This window comes from Pongo abelii, chromosome 6, assembly GCF_028885655.2.
Source record: "Pongo abelii isolate AG06213 chromosome 6, NHGRI_mPonAbe1-v2.0_pri, whole genome shotgun sequence".
Taxonomy (NCBI): Eukaryota; Metazoa; Chordata; class Mammalia; order Primates; family Hominidae; genus Pongo; species Pongo abelii.
The window spans coordinates 67875748-67896422 of record NC_071991.2 but is presented as its reverse complement, the minus strand read 5'-3'; the positions used below and the strand labels follow the sequence as shown (position 1 = coordinate 67896422).

Genomic DNA, 20675 nt, shown 5'->3' with positions numbered 1-20675 from the left:
CCCCCCCACCCCTGGCCTTTTTTCTGAGATGGAGTCTCCCTCTGTCACCCAGGCTGGAGTGCAGTGGTGCAATCTTGGCTCACTGCAACCTCTGCCTCCCAGGTTCAAGCGATTCTCCTGCTTCAGCTTCCTGAGTATCTGGGATTACAGGCGCCCACCACCACGCCCGGCTAATTTTTGTGTTTTCAGTAGAGACAGGGTTTCACCATATTGGCCAGACTGGTCTTGAATTTCTGACCTCAAGTGATCTGCTCACCTTGGCCTCCCAAAGTGCTGGGATTACAGGCATGAGCCACCCCATCCAGCCTTTTATGAGCCTATTTATATGAAATTTCCAGAATATGCAAATCCATAGAAGCAGAAAATAGATCAGCGTTTTCTAATAGCTGGCAGAAGGAGGAATGGGTAGTGACTGCTAGTGAGTATGGAGCTGCTTTTTGGGATGATGAAAATGTTCTGGAATTGGTACCGACAGCTTCGTAATCTTGTGAATATACTAAAAACCAATGAACTGAACACTAAAGTGATAAATGTTATGGTACATAAATTTTATTTCATTTTTGCAAAAAGTACTTTTTACATAGCACTGTTGTAAGACTAAATTAAAGAAAGTATGTAAAGTGCACAAGACCTGTATTCGATAAATACTAATTCTTATTTTTTTTTTTAAAAAAAGGATCGAATGGTAAAGATGGCTCTCATTCATTTGGGGGAATTAAAAATAATTACAGTTTATATGAGATATGGAAAAAGGATACAAATCTGTTAAAATACTTTTTTCAAAATACTTCGTATAGGGCTAATGAATCAAAAGGACCACTTTATCCACATTTCCCTAACTAGTGAAATTTGCGCTAATGTAGGTACAGCAAGCTGTACTTCTTATAAGTATCACTACAATAACAAACACCTAGGGATGGACACAGCACTCCATCCAATAATTGTGTGAACTCATTACCAAATTATTATTATGACTAATATGTTGGTTGCTATATCACATAACAGATATGAAAAAATACAATGTAATCACAACAACAACGTCAGAGTTTCATATCATCATCAATAGAGCTACTGGCTGTAGCAAAAATATTTTAAATGATCAAAGCTAACCTATAATCTTTTCACAGGTACAATATGTAGTGGTGAACATTTAACTTTAAATAGCACAGCACATTGTAAAAGACACCCTATGTCTTAAGAAGTGTATACAAATAACTGTTTATGATTCTGCATCCCTGAAAAATGTGCATGCTGCACTAAATGTTTAATGTGTCCTTGACCAAAGGGGAATACAATATTAATTTTGTTTTGAGGACAAGTGGACTCCAGACAAAAATAGGTAACTTAGGTAGATACAACAGTTTTAGAAAATTCTGTTCCTGAGATGGTGGGATTTTTAGGGAACTTACCTTTCTCAAGAACATAATTTCAAAACACACTCTGTAAATTCATCAAAGTTTAATGATGAAGAGACATAATAAATGTTATGAAGTTTAGTGAGGGATACTTTGGAAGTGAATGCCAAAGATTAAAATTTAGAGAAGACCACAACCAAGAAACAGTTCACAAAGTTTTAGTTGAATGAAAAATTTTAAAAAAGCACATCCAACTTCTTCAAACAATTTGTTTCTTCTGAGATTCCAGGTTTAATTTTGGTTATCCCATGACAAGTAGTTTACAACACTGAGAAAAGAAAGAAAAAAAAAAGAAAAAATGTATTTTATTTGCATAGTTCATATTTTTAATATTAATGTACATATCTAAGAATGTTTTCTTCATAGAGCTTTCATTCTACTTTTATGTGTAATTAAAACTGAAGAGGATTTGACATCCCAAATCCTTTTTAAATGTTTTTCTGTATATGGTCAGCAGAAAACACAAAATAAAGTGATCTTTCCACCTCAGTCTCCTAAGTAGCTGGAACTACAGGAACGTGCCACCACACCCAGCTATTTGTTTATTTTTCATAGAGATAGGGTCTCACTATGTTGCACATGCTCCAGCTATAATTTATTGACTAATTCTAACCTTAATGAAATAGTTCCTGATTTTTAGATTTACCTCCAATTTCCCCATCCCATCTTAAATACTACCACAAACTGTTCTCAAAACTCTTTCCTAAATACACATGTTTCCTTCTCAAGAACTCATAATTTCTCCTTGTTCATCAAATCAATTTTAAGTATCAATCCTAAAATACCCCATCAACTAATCTAACTTTGCTTTCTTATCTAATTGCATTTTCCCCATTCCCTAACACATACCTTCCACTTCAATCAGACTAATTTTCTTCATTTCCTCAATATGTCAGATTCATACTTCTCACTTTATCATGTTTAATTAGAAAACCTACTTGCCACTTACTTAAATTGTACCCATTCTACAAGATCCATCTCATGCAGTACTTGTTTGTGCCATATGTTCTTCACAATAACTTAGATTTTATCTTGTATTGTTTAAGACATTTAATCAATAAGCCACATTTCTCATGTAATTGAAGAAGAGGCTGGTGAAATCTTAAGTGCTTAATCAATGTGCATCGAATTGAGCTAAATTTATATACTTAACTTGAATTTATATGCTTCAATATTGTACTGTTGAGGTTAAACATCTTAAAAATTACTTTCATATTATTTTACATTATTTGGTCACTCCCAAGTTTTCTCAGCTACAGAGCTCATGAGGTTGAGACCACAGTGAGCTGTAGTTGTGCCACTGCACTCAGCCCAGGTGACAGAGCAACATCTTGTCTTAAAAATAAATAAAAATAAATGACAGATGAAAACTTTATTCTATCATATGATGTAATTTTATACATGTGGAAGTAAATGAATAAGCTTTCATGCACAGAGCACTGGAAATTTTGATGTAGTTTATTCTGTCCAATATATAAAATTACCTAGGAAAGTAATGAGCACTTAGTGTAATTCTCCAGTTTTCTGAGTTCACCTATTGAGGAAAACTGAAGAGTGTTTTCATAGTCAAGGTTCAACTGAATTTAAGTCCTGAGGGATGAAAGCTAAAGTATATACACACATATATATTTTAGGAAACTTTCTTAGGAGATACACACACACACACACACACACACCCCTCCTAAGAAAGTCTCAAGGGAAAAAATGTCAGTGGGATGAGCCCTTTTAGGAGAAGCAGAATAAAAGACTGATTACAAATCAAAAAGCCAAAGAAGAAGCCACAGACAGAAATGGAGACAAGATCCAGAAGCCAGTCTGAAACAGGAGGGCAACAAATCAAGTCAGGAAATAACTGATATGAAGCACATCGGTGCTTTAATAGTGGCCTAATATGTGGGCTAGTTTAAAGGTGAAAAAGTCCCTTGACGCCATAAATATAACAACACATATTTCTAAAAAGAAATTCATTGAAAAGGGGGAGGAGAATTATTTTATTTCTTTAGAAAGTATAAGATCAAAGCACAGAGCAACATTTTTCCAAATCTGCTCAAAATCTTGCCAGACGTGGTGTTATGTCAGTCCACTTCCACTTACAGAATTAGCCATAGTGCTTCTAATTATGACCACTGCAAAAAAGTAAAAATACTAGCAAAATATAAATTGAAGTGAAAGCTATTCATTTATAGGAAAGGTATCATACAAACTCACAGACATTCTTAGAACTGGAGATTTATAAAATTTAGATACCAATTGAATATGCAATTGTTTCTTCTGCATTATTTGCCCAGGAGAACCAATACTTCACAAACTGTGTTTAGACTTTATTAGCTGAGCAAAATTAATGACAAGAGAATGCCACGAGACAATTTTGATAGTTGCTTTTCATATCATGAATACTTATCTTTCAAAAGAGGAAGCAATGTTAAATATGCTTAATATGGTTTAATCCTCTCAAAGACTTTGTAAGGTATGAATGAAACTTGTACATGTGTGTCAGTTAGGTTTTAGTACAGGAAACAGAGTAAGTTTCAGGTATTTCAAGTAAATAGGGATTTAAAACAGGGAATAAAATGCTTACTAAATCTTTGGAAAGGCTAGAGAGAGAGGCTCTAGGCTGGGAATTCAGAAATGTTTCCAGAACACTGTAGAACTGACTTATTAGAGAAAGATGACCTTTGCTTCAATCAGAAAAGTGGGGACTTCAGAAGTCATTATAAAACTTATTGACTTCAAAAACACACCACTGTAGCCACAATTAAGAGATCAGGGAGCCACTACTGCTCACACCCCTACAGCCTCTCAAACCCTAGAACTTGGATGCTGGAACCCATCACAGAAAAATCATGTTTCCACAATCTCACTTATTAGCAGAAAACAATGGAAGCAGCAGGAAGATGACCTCCACTTGACTTTTGCTTCCAAATCTCAACAAGTGCATCTAATTGGATGAAACTTATTTACATTTGGAAGTTTAATGGCACAGGAATCTGGGAAAATTTAGTTTTTAGCTTTCCAGCTGCTGTAGTATAGAAATACACAGTATGGAAAAGTGCAAATGGCTGCCAGTTGGCCATATCCACCATACTGAGATTCAAAGGTTTTAGAAATTTCTTATCCAAGGTCACAGAACTTGTGAGTGCTAGAGCAACAAACTTGAATTCAAAGATTTTGGCCACTTGCCCAGTGCTCTTTCCACTACATCAGTCTACAGCACTGATTACTTTCTGAAGACATTTGCCAAAGGAGACATATTTTCAAACCTTGTGCTAATTATATTTTTCACTGAAGCATTAATTCAGGCATCTGTGAACATTGTTACCTTTTAGTCTTATGTCAAACCTAGTTCTTCTTCCAAACTCAGACTTAATCTTATTTTACAGTAATTACAGTTAAACCAACACTGCTAGGGTTTAATACCTTTGAGTATTTTTCTCAGCAGGCTTGCTGCTTAATCCATTTAATGTCAGAACAACACAAACCTTCTTATTAAAATGGGGGAAAGGACATTATTAGAGACTGCATTAGTGGTTTTTTCTTCTTTGGGGTAAAACCTACCAATATGGCAATATTTGCACCTTATCTTTATTTTGTTTTCTGCTGACCACATACAGAAAAACATTAAAAAAGGAAAGATTTCGGATGTTAAATCCTCTTGAATTCTAATTACACATAAAAGAAAAGTAGAATGAAAGCTCTCTGAAGCAAATATTCCTAGATTTGTACTTTAATATTAAAATTAAAAATATGAACTATGCAAATATATTTGGACAAAATGAAAAAATATAATGCCTCAGTAATATCTCATTCATATTCAATTAAATCATCACTTTCATTTCAAATGCACTTTAATTTGGGGAACATATTTTAAAATGCACATACAATGACCTAAGTACAAAAATTCCTAACATATACATTAAGAGAAAAATAGAAATTACTACCTAACACTTCTGATTAGACTTAAGCAACAATACTATGTTAAAATTAAAGAGGTGATTAAATTCATATAAATAAAAGGTACATATCATTATTGTAGTTAGAAGAGATTTGATTGTGCTCTTTAAACAAGGAGATAATTATTGTCCAAAAGTTGTTAGATCAAGTGGATCTAGTAGTTTTGTGCTAAGACCATATAGAAAAGAATATAATAAAGAAACAATGTATGTGGTTGTTAAGGATCAAATAAAGACGTTATCTGAGTCTTGTGTAGGTTGGATTACATCAGTATCACAGATTATTTATCTCCACATATTAATTAGATACAGAATGTTAACTTTATAAGAGTTGGCACATTTTTAAATCAAAAGGAACTATTGTATTCAGCATACAAAGCAGTGAAGGCTGTGATTAACCTCAAGAGAAGTTTGGGGTGCTTACTAGAGAAAACAATTGATCCTGAGATTTTTCTGAACATTTCTGTTATTGGAATCCATCTTTTGTAAAAGACTGTTTTCACTCCTGAAAGTCATTATGTACTCTGTGTACACACACACATACACACACACACCCCCCCCTATATATAATATACACACATATAAATGTTGAGGGGTATATTAGAGAGAGAGATCACACAATAAGGCTTTTTCCTTTGCTTTTTACATAGGAAACTAAAATAGTAAGTTCAATTTAACTTCTAAATTCATTCAGATTAGAAAGAAAAATAATTAAAAATTGCGATAGTATATTCTTTTTTGTTGAAGGATCTTTCACATTAAAGTCAGCAGTATTATTTGGTAAGTGGGCTAGACAGTAGAACTTAAAAAATATATCCCTATCTCAGTTATCCCACATATTTAGTATCTTATAAGAAATGACCAGGCCGGGCATGGTGGCTCATGCCTGTAATTCCTGCACTTTGCAGGGCCGAGGCAGGTGGATCACCTGAGGTCAGGAGTTCGAGACCAGCCTGACCAATATGGTGAAATTCCATCTCTACTAAAATTACAAATTAGCTGGGTGTGGTGGCATGCACGTGTAGTCCCAGCTACGTGGAAGGCCGAGGCTGGAGAATCGCTTGAACCCGGGAGGTGGAGGTTGCAGTAAGCCGAGATCGTGCCACTGCACTCTAGCCTTAGTGACAGACTGAGACTCCATCTCAAAAAACAAAACAAAACAAAAAACAAACAAACAAAAAGAAATGACCAAAGACCATAAGTTGTAAACTACAGAAGTTGAAGGCACCTTTATAATGATTATATATATGTAATTATATATATTATTTAATATATATATGTTTGTGTGTACTTGCTTTTTAAACAGACTTATGTTGGACATATATTTCAATGTCAAAGACAGTGCTTTTCATTATTCTTTAGGTAAAATAATGAGGTGTACATGACTCTAGTAAGAGCTAATTGGAAAATCATAACTTTTGACACTCCTTTTCTGTTTTTGTTTTCTTATTTTTTGACTATTAATTAAAAGGATGTATAGAAAATATGAAAAATTAAGTATTAATTTCATGGTGACAGATATTTACCATCTATTTTTTCTGAGCATAACATATAGTAATATAGAACTCAGAAATTACTGGCTTAAATCAATGCTATTGTTTATTACCAAATTAACCATTATTATTCTAGTCATCTACGGAGCAGTATAGTTTCCAAATAAAACTTAAATTGCCACTTAGAGACTTGATCCTAAAAATGTAATGACATAAAGTGCTCAGTTTTGAGAAGTATATTTCACTTTGTGTACTGATGGATTTTCCTCATCTTGTTGAGCAGATACTAAAAGGTAAGAAAACGGCTATTAAGTTACAGCTATTAAGTACTATTTCTTATTATTATTTAAAAAAAATCATCTTTAGGTTGACTGATAATGACATTTCTTTTAGGACTGAGTGTTTGTGTGCCTAAAAACCACGACCTACTTCATAATTGGCTAATACCTTCAGTATGAACAAACCTTTTAAGAATAAACTGCTGTATGTGAGGCTATTTCTTTTATTAATATTTCATGTAGCGCATGTTTATAAATATTTGAGAAAATTCTATCAGAATGTCAACCTTTTTTATATCCTAAAATAGGCAAATACTAATTAAAACAAAATGGTCTGGGGGATTGAATTACCCTATACTGACCTCCATTTTTCTCATCATCTTGTTAATGCAGTTCTTACTGCAATTAACATTTGTCTGAACTGTTCAAGAGTAACCAAAAAAATCAAAGTTTGCATTTTATATCATTCATTTACTTTGCATATACAATCAAAGCACTCTAACAGGATACAGATTGGTGTTTTTACTAATATGGGCGTATGTCGACTTTCTTTTATAGGGGAGATTTGCTTCAAAGAATTATACAAAAAAGCTGGCATAAATATGACCACTCACAAAATGTGTTTAAATAAGTAAATAATATGGAAAAATATAACACAAATATGTAATGAATATTTGAAAACCCTGGTGTCTGAAGAGTTTAGACAGGGATCGTTTACATTATAATATACTTGGTATTTCTTTAAATACCAATGTATCCCAAAATAATTATTTGATTCACATGCTTTTCTCTGAAACATATTTGCTTTATGTAATTTATTTAAAGACTCAGATAACCAGAATGAATTCAACCTAACACAAGGATTAAAAGAATGTAAGAGATCTGTCCAAGATCTGGGAATAAACTGAATCCTTCCTGCTCATTTTCATCAGAAGCCCTCGCCTCTGTGAAGACAGATGGGAGCTCCATCTACATTCAGGCAGGAAGGCCACTCAACTAAAGTTTAAAGTTTTACAAGGAAAATTCCTACAGCTTGCTTTAGGAGGGAAGGGTGGAGAACATTCTGTTTTACAGGACACTCCACCCTCAGCTATATCCCCTTGATTAATTATGTAACCAGATCTCCTTCATCAACTTACCAATCAGGTAATGGCAGGTATTTCTGATGCTTGGTATGGGGTCTGAGTGAGGAGGGTCCTAAGAATATTACTTATGCAGCTGTTTTGCATAGCATTAAACTGAAAAGCTTTAACTTGCAGTACAAATTAACATTTGTTCCAGATGTTTTTTTAAAAAAACTATTATTTTAGCATGTAAGCTTTATAGACATAAATCCTGTCTACTGATACATTATAAAGTCTTATAAAAGTCAGTGATTATATACAGGAAAGTAGATAAAGGAGAAATTTCAAATGCATAAGAACAAGCAAAAAGGTATTCGTAAGGTATTAGAAACTATTAGCATTTTAGTATAAATAACTGGTGAATACAGCAAAATGAATAATTTGTGGTTAGTGTAAATCAGCTAAATTCTTGAAATGCACAATGAACTATACATATTCTTCAGCCCACGGAGGCCATACAATGGAGATTTGGGATTCTAACTTTGTTTTCAAACTGGAGAAGTGCAGAAACTTTGAATCTTTTTAAATTTATCTTCCATCTGTTTCCTGTAATATCAAGATTTAGAGCAAGGTCTAAAGCTTTATCTTACGTAAAAGCTGGGTGCCTAATATGTCTCTGTCCTGACCTCCCATGGAAACAATTATCAGGCTTCAGATATTTTGTCTCTCAATTTTTTAACTTGAAAGTACATGGCTATTTATTTTTGCACTTATTTTTTGTTTTTATTGTGCAATTTTTCAACATATGGCAAAGTTGAAAGAATACCACAAATGTTTATATACCTTTCATAATTGTGTATATGTATATGTGTATGTGTGTGTATATATATATATATGTATATATATATGAATGTTGCAGCATGCATTTCCTGGGAATAAGGATCTTCTTTTACATAACCACAATACCTCTATCACCTGTAAAATCCCGATTCCAGGATACAACATAGATAAATTAAATAAAAATTTTTGTAGTGGAGCCAAGGATCAGTAATTTTTATAGTTCTCAAGTGACTACAATATGCAACAAATGTTGAGAACCTCTGTCCACACATTAATTAAATTTGTTAAATATTTTCAGTAAAGAATACATTTTGTTTCTTAATATGAATAAGAATGATAGCCTTTTAAAGCTTAGCAAATCTAAATTATATATATTAGGTCAGCATTTTACAATAATTTACATTTCCTTAAGCTGTTCTTATCAAGTTAATAATTTTCTTTGTTAAATAAATGTATTTTATCTTAATTTCAGTTTCTTCCATATCATGATTTAAAATGCAGAAAGTATGCATTGTTATGTAGATTCCAAATATATCTCCAAAATTAAATGGATTTTAGTAAAAATGATATTTATACATATATATTTTAATAAAATGTTTAATAAATTAGACATGAATCTTAGTATGTGAAACACAAAGCTCTTTTATAACTTTCCCCATAATCAAATTTCAAATTCATGAGAATTAAAAGTCTGGAAAGAAAAAAAATCGAAATCCAAACTTACTGCATGTTAACATTTTAATAATGTACTTTCATGTGTTAAAAACCTAAATGTTTCTTACAACAAAGCATTATCCATAAGTGAATAAAAATAATTTTGATTAATAACAAATTATTCCTATCTTGTAGTTTCCTTGTCAGAATTAAGATTAGCATTATCTATGAATTACTTCTCTGTGGCTTCTATGACACTGTTGTATCCAAGCAAGTAAAGAAGACATCAAGCATTTAGACACAGCCCTTAGATGTCTATGTCTGTTCTTCAGTGTTAGGAGTAAAAGCAAGAAATGTGTAAACTGATTATTTTTAATAAATGAATCAGAACAGTTCAAAGTGAGATAAGCTATACATTTTAGACTGGAGCAGAAGTCACAAGACCCAGATTCTAGGCTATGATTAGCAGGGCACTTGATCTCTCTGAGCCTGAAGTTTCTCACCTGTTAAATAAAGGATTTAGTTATGCCAAAGGTCCCAAACTTTCTCAGTTCACAGCATTCCTAGTGTCTCAGTAATTTTTTCATGGTGTTGCAAGCTAAAAGAAACACCTAACAGTTCCATTTATTAAACAGTTAAATCCAAACTTATGTTTGTCTATCCTAACAACTTAGTAGCTATTTAAAAAATAATATACATTAACATTTTTTATTCTTAATGGGATGTGCACATCTGTTGGGCACTTCATAACTTCTCAAACTTTGGAATAAACTTGGAAACCGCTACCCTCATTTCCTGTTCTACAGTAATTTTCCCATAGTCCTTGTGTTTTATTACAGCAATTTACAAAAACACAGCCTCACAAAGATACGATGTCAAAAGGAATGAAGTACAATTTAATGTGTAGAAGTTCTGAACTACCTCAAGATAGTGGTTTGCATGGTGTCCAACTGATGTCACTGTGTTGACCTTGAAAATTTAAAATATCCCATGATAGTGCCCCTGTGAGTTTGTTGTGGTGCTCCTGGGGTGCCTCAGTACATAGTTTAGGAAGCATGGACTACCGTCTGTAAAATACTTCATATAGCTACAATGTGTGCTGTAAACTGTAAAAGACAATTCTGAGGGCCTGAAGTAAGCAGCTGCAGAATTGAAGAGGAGATTAAAAAGTGATACATGTTCAGTCTGCATGAAATACCCCTTCCTCCCCAGGTCACCTATAAAATGCCTACCTATGCCTCAAAACTCAGCTCAAGCTCCCTCAGGGTAACCTCCCCTTACCAAGTCAAATCCACCTATTATACATTCTCAGAGTATTCATTTCACAGTACTTGTCCCAGTTGTAATTATACATTCATTTGTGTAACTATCTGGTTAATTCTTGTCTCTCTCATTAGAATGTAAGCTCTAAGAGGAAAGAACATGTCTGATATCACTACTGTAACCCACAGTGTCTGGTATATTATAGGGGCTAAAATCTTGCTTAGTGAAATGACCTGTGATAGAATAGGTTTAGCATTCATTTTGATTATTTTCCTTTATTCAAGAACAGCTGATATTTATAATAGCATTCCTAAAACATTTTTCTCATACTGTTTCGCAGGAGAAAGAAACCCATACACATACAGCTGCATCTGAAACCTCAGAAAGTAAGCTCAATCCAATGGATTAAAAGGATGTTCTTTGGATAAGGTAATCAAATGTTTACCGACTCTTATAGCCAAATTAATTGTTATGAGAAAAAAATAATGTAACTACAAAAAAAAACAAAACTGCTCACAAAAAAGTTTTTAAATCTTAGCAGATGGCCACAAACCATACTTTGAGAACCATGTTCCACAGTGCCAATACAGGAAGTTTCTAGATAATGGCAGCTCATTTTTTAAAAATGGCACTACACTATACTGTATTCACATGCTAGCAAAACTATTAAGGTAAGTTCACGTCACTATTAAAATGAATTCTGGGAATTTTGTTGATATTTAATTTTAATCTTAATTATGCAAAGATCTATTACTTAACTAAGACTATGTAACATAATACAGCATATGACTTCTGGATAATGAAAATAATCCTAAAGTTAAACATAAAAAAATAAGGATATGAAAGTCAAAATAAGGTAGAAAATGACCATACCAAATAGCCAACAACCTTAAAAAGGGTAGGATTTTTTTAAATCACTCAATTAAGATTGGTTCATTGCATTTAGTACATCTCTTTTATGAAGAGGAGTTATAAGCTACAGAATCAATAAATTGTTTTGATATAAATTTTTCACCCTTAAAGTTCCTAGCTAGGAGGAAATAATTCTTTTACACTTACACGTTTTAGATAGAATACACTTACACGCTATGAGTAAGCACAGATAAAGAAATGAAAGAGAAGGGAAAATAGAGATGGTTGATTCTGCCTCTGCAATTGCTAATTCATAAACATCAAACTTTGCCAGTGTACACTGTCTTCTTTGGGAATTTGCTCCATCTTTTTCCTTAAACTGAAAGCTGGCTTACTGAGGCTATCACTTTCCTATAAGCGCTCCCTAATACTGCCTAATTATTTTCTCTTATCACACAACCAGGATATAGGGTGGATGTCCATCTACTTCCTTGTTGTCACTTCCCAGATCACTTTTACTTTATGCTCTTCTAAAATTAAAACAAAGATCATCGACCACAAAACACAGTTGTTCTTTTGTAGCTCATGCTAGAATACCCTCTTTGTTACATCTCCTTCATCCTTCTGATCCAAAATTTAGTAGCCTACTATATCTCACTCACTGTCCTTTCCTCCAGCTATGGTAGAGAACTGCTCCTCCAACTTTAAGTACATTTGAATCACCTGGGAGTTCTTGTGAACTTCCGGTTCTGATTTAACAAGGACACCCAAAGAGTCTGCATTTCTTGTAACTCTCATAAGAAACTGTGGAGTACTCTGAATAGCAAAGCACTGTAAGTACTGTTTCTGTTAGTATCTAATCTATTAATCCTAATCTCCCATTTATGCTTTGGCGCTCATTCCCTCCTGCTTTTGCTATCTTAGTACCTATCATTCCTTCACTGTTCCCTCAGGTTCCCTACATAGTTTATCTCTACTCCCTCTAAGCTGCTCAGTATCGCCCGTTAAAGAACTAAACCAAAACTAGAAAACCCTTATTTAACCCTTCACTCCCCCTACATACCATCTGATGTGTCTCTCATCCACAGCTAAACTTGGAAGAAGAATTGTCTGCTTGAGGATGCCATTTCGTCATCTTCAGCTCAATCCTATACCCACTTCAATGTTATTTGCACGCCCATTACCCCACTAACACTGCATTCACGAAAGTCATCAATGACTACACATTGAGAAGACAAGAATGACATTTTCAGTTCTCCCCTAATTTGAATTTCTCAACAGTATTCAATATTGTTAATTACTCCCAATATTTTTCCACATGGTCCATTTTCCTCCATGACACAACACATAATAGTCCCCTTATTATCTATTTTCCTGTCTATTGTAAAGACTTCCCCCACACCCCAAAAAAGGTCAAGGAAACTCCTAGCCTTCAAGTCTCAACTCAAATCTGGCCTTCTGAAGCCTCCCCAACTAGGAAAATACACAGTCCCATTGGTTGTCTACCAGTTAATTGTAATTCTTAGCCACAAGTTAGCGACCCACCGTCTCTCAAACAGGTGAAGTTAAGCTCAATATTTGGCATATCTTGATATACTTTGTACAGTCTAGCTACAATGAGTTTGCCTATGCACGAAGATGGCTACCGGCGGGGGGCGTCCTTACGTCCTACGTCATCACGTGCCGGGATGAGGGTGGGGCCCTCAAGGAAGATGGAATGGAATTCAGATGGGCGGGCGCAAGCAGGACGGGGCGGGGCTACGCGGGATCTGGGCGGGGCGGGGCCGGTGAGGGGTCGGGGGTGCTCCTGCTATTCAGCCGGTGCGCGCGGCGGCGGGAGGCAGTGGCTGGGGAGTCCCCTCGACGCTCTGCTCCGAGAGCGTGCCCCAGACCGCCACCTCAGACCAGGGGCAGCCGTGTAGCCGAACGGAAGCTGGGAGCAACCGGGACTGGTGGCCGGCGCCCGAGCTCCGCAGGCGGGAAGCACCTAGGATTTGGGAAGTCCCAGGAGCAGCGCGGCGGCGCCTCCCTCACCCAAGGGGCCGCGGCGACGGTCACGGGGCGCGGCGCCACCGTGCGCGACCCAGGCCAGGATTCTAAATAGACGGCCCAGGCTCCTCCTCCTCCCGGGCCTCCTCACCTGCGGGCATTACCGCGCCGCCTCCGCCAGTGTAGACGGCACCTGCGCCGCCTTGCTCGCGGGTCTCCGCCCCTCGCCCCCACTCACTGCGCCAGGCCCAGGCAGCTCACCTGTACTGGCGCAGGCTGCCGAAGCCTGCGGGAGCCGAGGCGCTGAGGCGCGGCGCCCACGCCACTGTCCGGAGAGGACGCAGGTGGAGCGGGCGCGGCTTCGTGGAACCCGGCGCCGGCCGCCGCAGTCGTCCCAGCCTACACCGGGTTCTGGGGACCCGGCCGCCAGTGCCCGGGGAGTAGCCGCCGCCGTCGGCTGGGCACCATGAACAGCAGCAGCGCCAACATCACCTACGCCAGTCGCAAGCGGCGGAAGCCGGTGCAGAAAACGTGAGTGTCCCGAGCGCGTCCTCATCGCGGGGGCTGGGCGCTCAGGCACGCGGGTGCGGGAGGCAGCCCCACCCCGCCCCCAAATCCCTGCGATCCTGGGATTAAGTCCATTCCCGGCACTGCCCGTGGAATCGAGGTTTGGAGGCCGGTCGGGAGACAGAGGACTTGGATTCTTCCTTTTTCAATGATTGCATATTAAAAATTGTCCTCCCACTCATCCTCTTCCCCCGCACCAGTGCATACACACGCCCTCACATTTGCAACTTTGTTCTCTCTGATTTGGTCCTGATTTGTTGACAGCTCTGATCTGCCTTGGGCTAATGGATTAGTTAGTATAAACCTGTCTTGAAATCTCCTTCCACTTTTAATATCCGCATGGGTTAGGTTAGAGGACGGTCTTAATTCTCATTCTTCGTAGAGTTTGGTAGGGCGAGATGTTTTAAAGAGCTAAACACATGCTGACTTTTACGAAGCAGCTGAGTGCCTCTAAAGGTACTTTTTGGTCCCCACCAACTGGCTTTGTGTTGCGCTCTTATTTACTTATTTGGCAGCAATTTTGTAGCGCTCATTGTGACCATATCGGTAAAGTGGATAGAAGTGGTAGCAGGTGGAAGTGGATGCAACGGACAGGATACGGTGGAGGATTTGTATTCTTCAGACATCTTTTTCGGAAGCTTGCTTATCACTTATGGGGTGGCTTTAGGGTCTGTAAAATAAAAGATTTAGAACTGCATTTGAGAGAGGTTTTCGTTCTTAACATCTACCTCTAATTCTTTTCCCCTTCAAAGTTTTCTTCTAATTGAGTGAGTACAAACTTGCTTTTGTCGTTGTCGGTTGATTTTGGTGGAATATTTGTGTGAGATGGCAAATTTTTTGTGTATGTCAGAAAAAACTATCCGTGCTCAAAACATTTCCTGTTATGAGGTGGTTATATTCATGTGTTTATTCCAATTTTTTTATTTCTAGATCTCTGAGTTACTTTACCTACATGTGTTTCAAGTTTTCATAAACAATTTTAAGAACGCTTAAACGTCTTCTCAGACCAAATCAGAAGTGTGCATTTTGCTTAGACTCCAACTATCACTAATGGGAACCAGAAAAATAACACTTTAAGATTTACATTTAAAACCAGTTATTGGTTTAAAGTTTCATTCAAAATTTTAGTTTCCTTTCAGAATTTCAGTTATCATAGTTCTTCAGAACTAGACTTATGAATTGGCATTAACAGAGGATAATAATCTATAAATAGACTGATTAAAATTTGGAAGTTTTATGGTACAGTGTGTCTTAAGGGAATATTGTCAAACCAGCAGTTTTCTACCTTGGCAGTTTGAGACATCGGTTTATAATACTTTTAATTTTGTAGAATCGTTTCTTATATTAAAGTATGTTTGTCTTATTTGACATTGTCCTTGATGGTTAAAGTTGGGAGGCATCCCAAATGTCTGTTCTGTGTGTTTATTAATACAATAATACACTTAGCATCATATATATAATAGGGATGTCATGGGTTTTATGTGTATGGTGAGAAAACATGAAGATCTCCCTAATGTGTTTTTAAGATACTGGGTTTCAGTTAGGGTGTTATAAAAGGACCTGGATGGCTTTGTAAACAAAAACAAATGCCATAATTTTGTATTCATTATACAGTTTAACATTTATGGATTTTAGTTATTTTGCGTAAAATGTACTTTCTATTTATCGTAATATTATACTTACTTAGTCTTTAATATACTTGTATTAATCTCCTATAATATAACGAAAGTATTTTTTCCATTCACCCACATTTTATTTTGTTAGCATAGATGTTTATCAGATCTCTACTGAGCACCGTATATTGCTTCTAATCATACAGATGACTTAAATATCACCAGCTTGCTGTGTAAGAAAAGGCTAGTGCTGACATTTTCATTATCAAGTGAAAGTGTTTATATAAATTATTTTTACCTGAATGAAAAATTGTTAACTTTATAATGCAGTTAATCAAAGTTTATTTTAGAAATAAAGTCATTAAACCTGATATTAAATTTGAGTTTTAAAATTAAACTACCAGTTTGTGGCCTAATGAGCCCCAAAACGTGCCAACATTGGGGAAAATAGATCTTGTTTTGAGCTGAAAATGCTATCCAGACCTACTTAACTTTGACCTCTTAAATGAGAGCCATTTTATTTTATTTTATTTTTATTTACAGATAAAATATGCTGTAGCATTATTATAGGACTGTTGAAAAAGACAGCCAATTAAATATAAATTTTATGGAATATAAGTATTCCATAAAATTTTGCAGTAAAGTAGGTGACAATTGTAACCTGAAGCTCTTTCAATCTTGAGTTGAATTTATTAAGAAAAATCAACCCCCCCTAGTGGCGGCTCTCACATTGAAAATTATCTTTATTAGTAGGAAATACATTTTAAATGTGTTCAATTTAATCCCACTGAAGTATCTCCAACATAGTAGACTCTCAATAAATGTTTCCGTTCTTTTTGGAGTAATGAAAGTTGGGAAATTAAAGGCTCTGAAGCAACTTTACGTCCGATTCATGTTCCTACCTTCAAGAAGAAAATATCAAAGATAACTTTCATTATAGACTCTACTATAACTTTGCTTAGACTGTTGCCCCATACTTAGTAACCCTACTCAGAAAAAGAGAACAAATCCTGTGTTTATTTTATTCTCTTTGGAAATGAAAGTGTTTATTTATTTTGTCTCATGAAGATAGTCGAAAAGGCCATTATAGAATTAAATAGAATGTTTTTCCCTAGTGATAATTTTGGATATATTTTTGTATTTTTAAGGTTTTAATCATAAAGAAAAAGTTGTAATGGATTTCAGCTTACCTGTACATAGAAAGTTAGCACTGAATGTTGGCAAATAATAGGTGTTGAGAAAAGGGGATCTACACTTTAAAATGATACCAGCTGTAGTGGTGATTAAGCCATTATGAAGTGTCAGAACTGAAAGTCACTTCTGAGCCTTAGCTAATCCTTCTTTAAAATGCATACTGATAAAAACTTTTACTTTTATTAACATATTAATAATAATATATAAAAGCATTGTCTGTCTTGCTATTCATTCTTTTTAAATGTCATGAATTTCATATAGGTAATACTGAATTGTATTACTTACATAATACTCATTAAATGTTTTATATAAATTTATGGTGCCATTTTAAAAACAGCATCTAAAATAAAAGAATGGGTCTTTTCATTTACACAATTATTTCTCCATCATTTTTCTTTCCAATAGCTTGATTTAGATAGCGTATACATAGTAGTTATGGACACTTGCTTATTAGAACTATGAAAGTGTTTAGTTATAGGTAACATTAAATGGCAAAAAGAGGAAACAGGTATAAATTGAAAGCACTGGATCTAAACTAAAAAATGAGGTCAGTTTCTTCACTGTTACAGATCTGGGCAAGTTTCTTGACCAATAAAGCAGGACAGTCAGCACCTGTACTGCTACTCTCACAACTAAAACAGAACAACTATATATATATATATATATATATATATATATATATATATATATGTATGTATATAAACTGTGAAGACTGCTAAAGATATAAATGAAACAGAAACATAAATTCTATTCTTTTAGCTTACATTATTACAGAACAATCAATTCTCCCATGAAACAGTAAGAGGCAGTATACGATTATGTTCTCAATTACGGCTACAGCTGAAATGTGCTACTTCACTGGTGAATAAATTTACATAGTACGTGCTTACTCATGTATTTAATTAAGACAGTTACTTAGAAATAAATACCTTACAAAACTTTTACAACAGTATCTTTCTACTTTTACGCTTCTTTTAAAATTGATATTTTGCTAGTGGCTTAATATGACAAAAGATGACTGTTTATTAGCTCTTATTCTGATACAAGCTTGCCCAGTTCTTTACATCATTTTCTTCATTTTTATAGTAGTGCTAAAGAAAGGTAGTATTATTTAAGTCTATAGATAGGGAACTGAGATTCAAATTCAGAGTTGCTCAGGTAATGAAAAAGAGTTTGGATATTGGATCCCAGGTCTTTTTGCTTCAAAGCTTGTGTTCTTACTGACTTGTGTTCGTACTGTCCAGGTGAACAGATTCAGTGATGCATACAGTACAGCCATATCCTAGGGATTTTCACTGTTTCTTCTCAGATAGTGTTATGGCTGAAATAAATTATTTGTCATTTCCCACACATAATTTGTACTTGCTCATCCCCATACTTGTGTTTTATGTCCTTTCCTCTTAGAGTCTTTTCTCCTGTCTTATTGATTTGCTACCTACCTCCCTTCCTCTTTAAAACATTGTTTGTTTTTAAAGGCTGCATAATACTCTGTTGTACTAATATTCTATAATTTATTTAACTGTTTTTCTTTTGGGAGGAAATTTTATTCCCAACCATTTAATACTTTAATATTTCAGAGAATACCCTTGGGACATGTAAATTTTTATGCAAATTTATTTTTTTAGGAAAAAATTCCTGTAACGGAATTTTGGGATAGAAAAGTACGTGTTGTTTTAAGGTTGAACCAAATTGTACACTCCAAGAGATAGTATCAAATTAAGAAAAATTTACTAATTACATTCCATCATCAATCTGGAGATGTGACTATATCTTTGCATTTTTGCTTAAAAAATATTACTGTCTTCCAATTTCATCCATGTCCCTACAAAGGACATAAAACCTAAAGTATAATAATAATAATAATAATAATTACAATAAAAGAAAAAAAAAAAAAAAAAATATTACTGTCAATTTCATAGGCAAAAGTGTGGTTGGTAATTAAAGTTATATGTTGGGATCGTGGTTATGTATAGGAGAAGCACTTGTATTTGCAGATTTTCTACTTAAGGTGTCCTTTACGTATTCATTTGTTTTGTCTTACATTTTTCAGTCATCTTTTATTTTGTTCTTTTTACTTCTTTCTATTGAAATATTGTTTTAAAATGTATTGCTATTAAATAATACTGGCAGATTTCAAAAGTCAATTATATATGTGGCACATCTTAAGTATAGCATGCGAGGCCTTTTATTTTGATGTCTTACTGTGGTAGTTAGGGATTTTAGTGCTCTCTTATCTCACTTGAACCTTTTTCACCTTCCTCCATCGTCCCAATATATTTTATCACAATTTTGGATTATATACACATTAGCATTGTATTATTTTTGACTGTATATTGTTTACTGTTTAGCTAAGTAATATACTGTGATTACATTTTCCTTCCTGTTCTATGCTATTATTGATTTCTTTTTTACCATCTTCCTGTTTATTTGCATCTGGGTTTAGCTGTCTCTTAGGTTCATCGGAGACAGAGTTTGTGTCTCCGATGACAAGAGAAGCTCCTGCTTTTCTTGTTTTGGTGTGTTTTTCTGGAAGAGAAGGGTAGTTGCAGAAAGCTAGGTATTCTGCCGTCACGGAAACAGAAGTGTCTTGCCTGTATTTAAGACCTGATTTAGATGCCACATCTCCATGAACTCTTTTATAGCACCTGTGTTACTGAGCAATATATTATGCTTGATTTTGCCATGTTATAAAATATATTTCCTCCTAGTAGGAAAAAGAATGTCTTTAAAGATAGGACTATCATTTGTCTTTGAAACTACCAGAGCTTCCCAGTACAGTACCATGCACTTAGTACGTATTTGAGATGTACTAATTTAACAATTAACTACCACTTAAAATTTTTTTGGTAATGTTTTAGTGATTCTGGTAAGGCAGATACATTTTATGTGGGTTCAAGGGGGAATAAAAACGTGTATTTGCATAGAAGAAGGGGGAAAAGGAAACAATGAGTTTTTCAGGATTAAGAAACTAATAGTGGTTTCTAGGCCATATTTCATTTTCCTGATTTTCCCTGCTAATGTCTTGTGCTAGAAACTATGCTGTTTATATCTCATCATCTCTCCTCAGGTATAGTAAACAAAAGGGAAAGGAAAGAACTCATCACAATTATAGGGCAGCAGCAGGAGGGTGGCAGAAGACTTCTGACTCATTAAAAGTGGCTTCCAGCCAGAATTCTCAGAAGTTTTTGTAGATGTTTTTGACTCATATAGGGAAATAAAATACCCAGCTGTTTTCAGCCTAACAATGAAGTTGGGATCTATTTGTGCTATGTGTCACCTCCATTACATTAAGCACATAGTTTATGATTGTAAATATTTGAAATTTATATTCAGAGATAAATACGGATGCACTGAAGCTGGGGGAAGGAAATGAAGAATGAATGGGGTTAAGAGTTGGGCTTTATTGGGTGTAGGTAGTATGGTAGGGAGATTTTATTGAGGAATACTTTGGATTTCCTAGCTGTTGGATGGAGAGTAGCACCATAGTGCTGAGAAGCAGGTGC

General features: G+C 35.3%; 1 protein-coding gene and 1 long non-coding RNA gene across 2 annotated transcripts in view; one reads left to right on the top strand and one right to left on the bottom strand.

Moving 5' to 3' along the window:
- The window catches only part of LOC129060376 (uncharacterized), an 85757-nt gene extending 72273 nt beyond the window's left edge, over positions 1 to 13484 (bottom strand). Inside the window, exon 1 of the long non-coding RNA XR_010140866.1 lies at positions 13355 to 13484. This is a non-coding gene — a long non-coding RNA (uncharacterized LOC129060376). The remainder of the gene's footprint in view (positions 1 to 13354) is intronic.
- Positions 13485 to 13569: 85 nt separating this feature from the next.
- AHR (aryl hydrocarbon receptor) overlaps positions 13570 to 20675 on the top strand; it is a 47848-nt gene continuing 40742 nt past the window's right edge. The window contains exon 1 of the mRNA XM_002818180.6: positions 13570 to 14329. Coding sequence (XP_002818226.1) covers positions 14265 to 14329 — 65 coding nt within the window. The 5' untranslated portion in view covers positions 13570 to 14264. The remainder of the gene's footprint in view (positions 14330 to 20675) is intronic.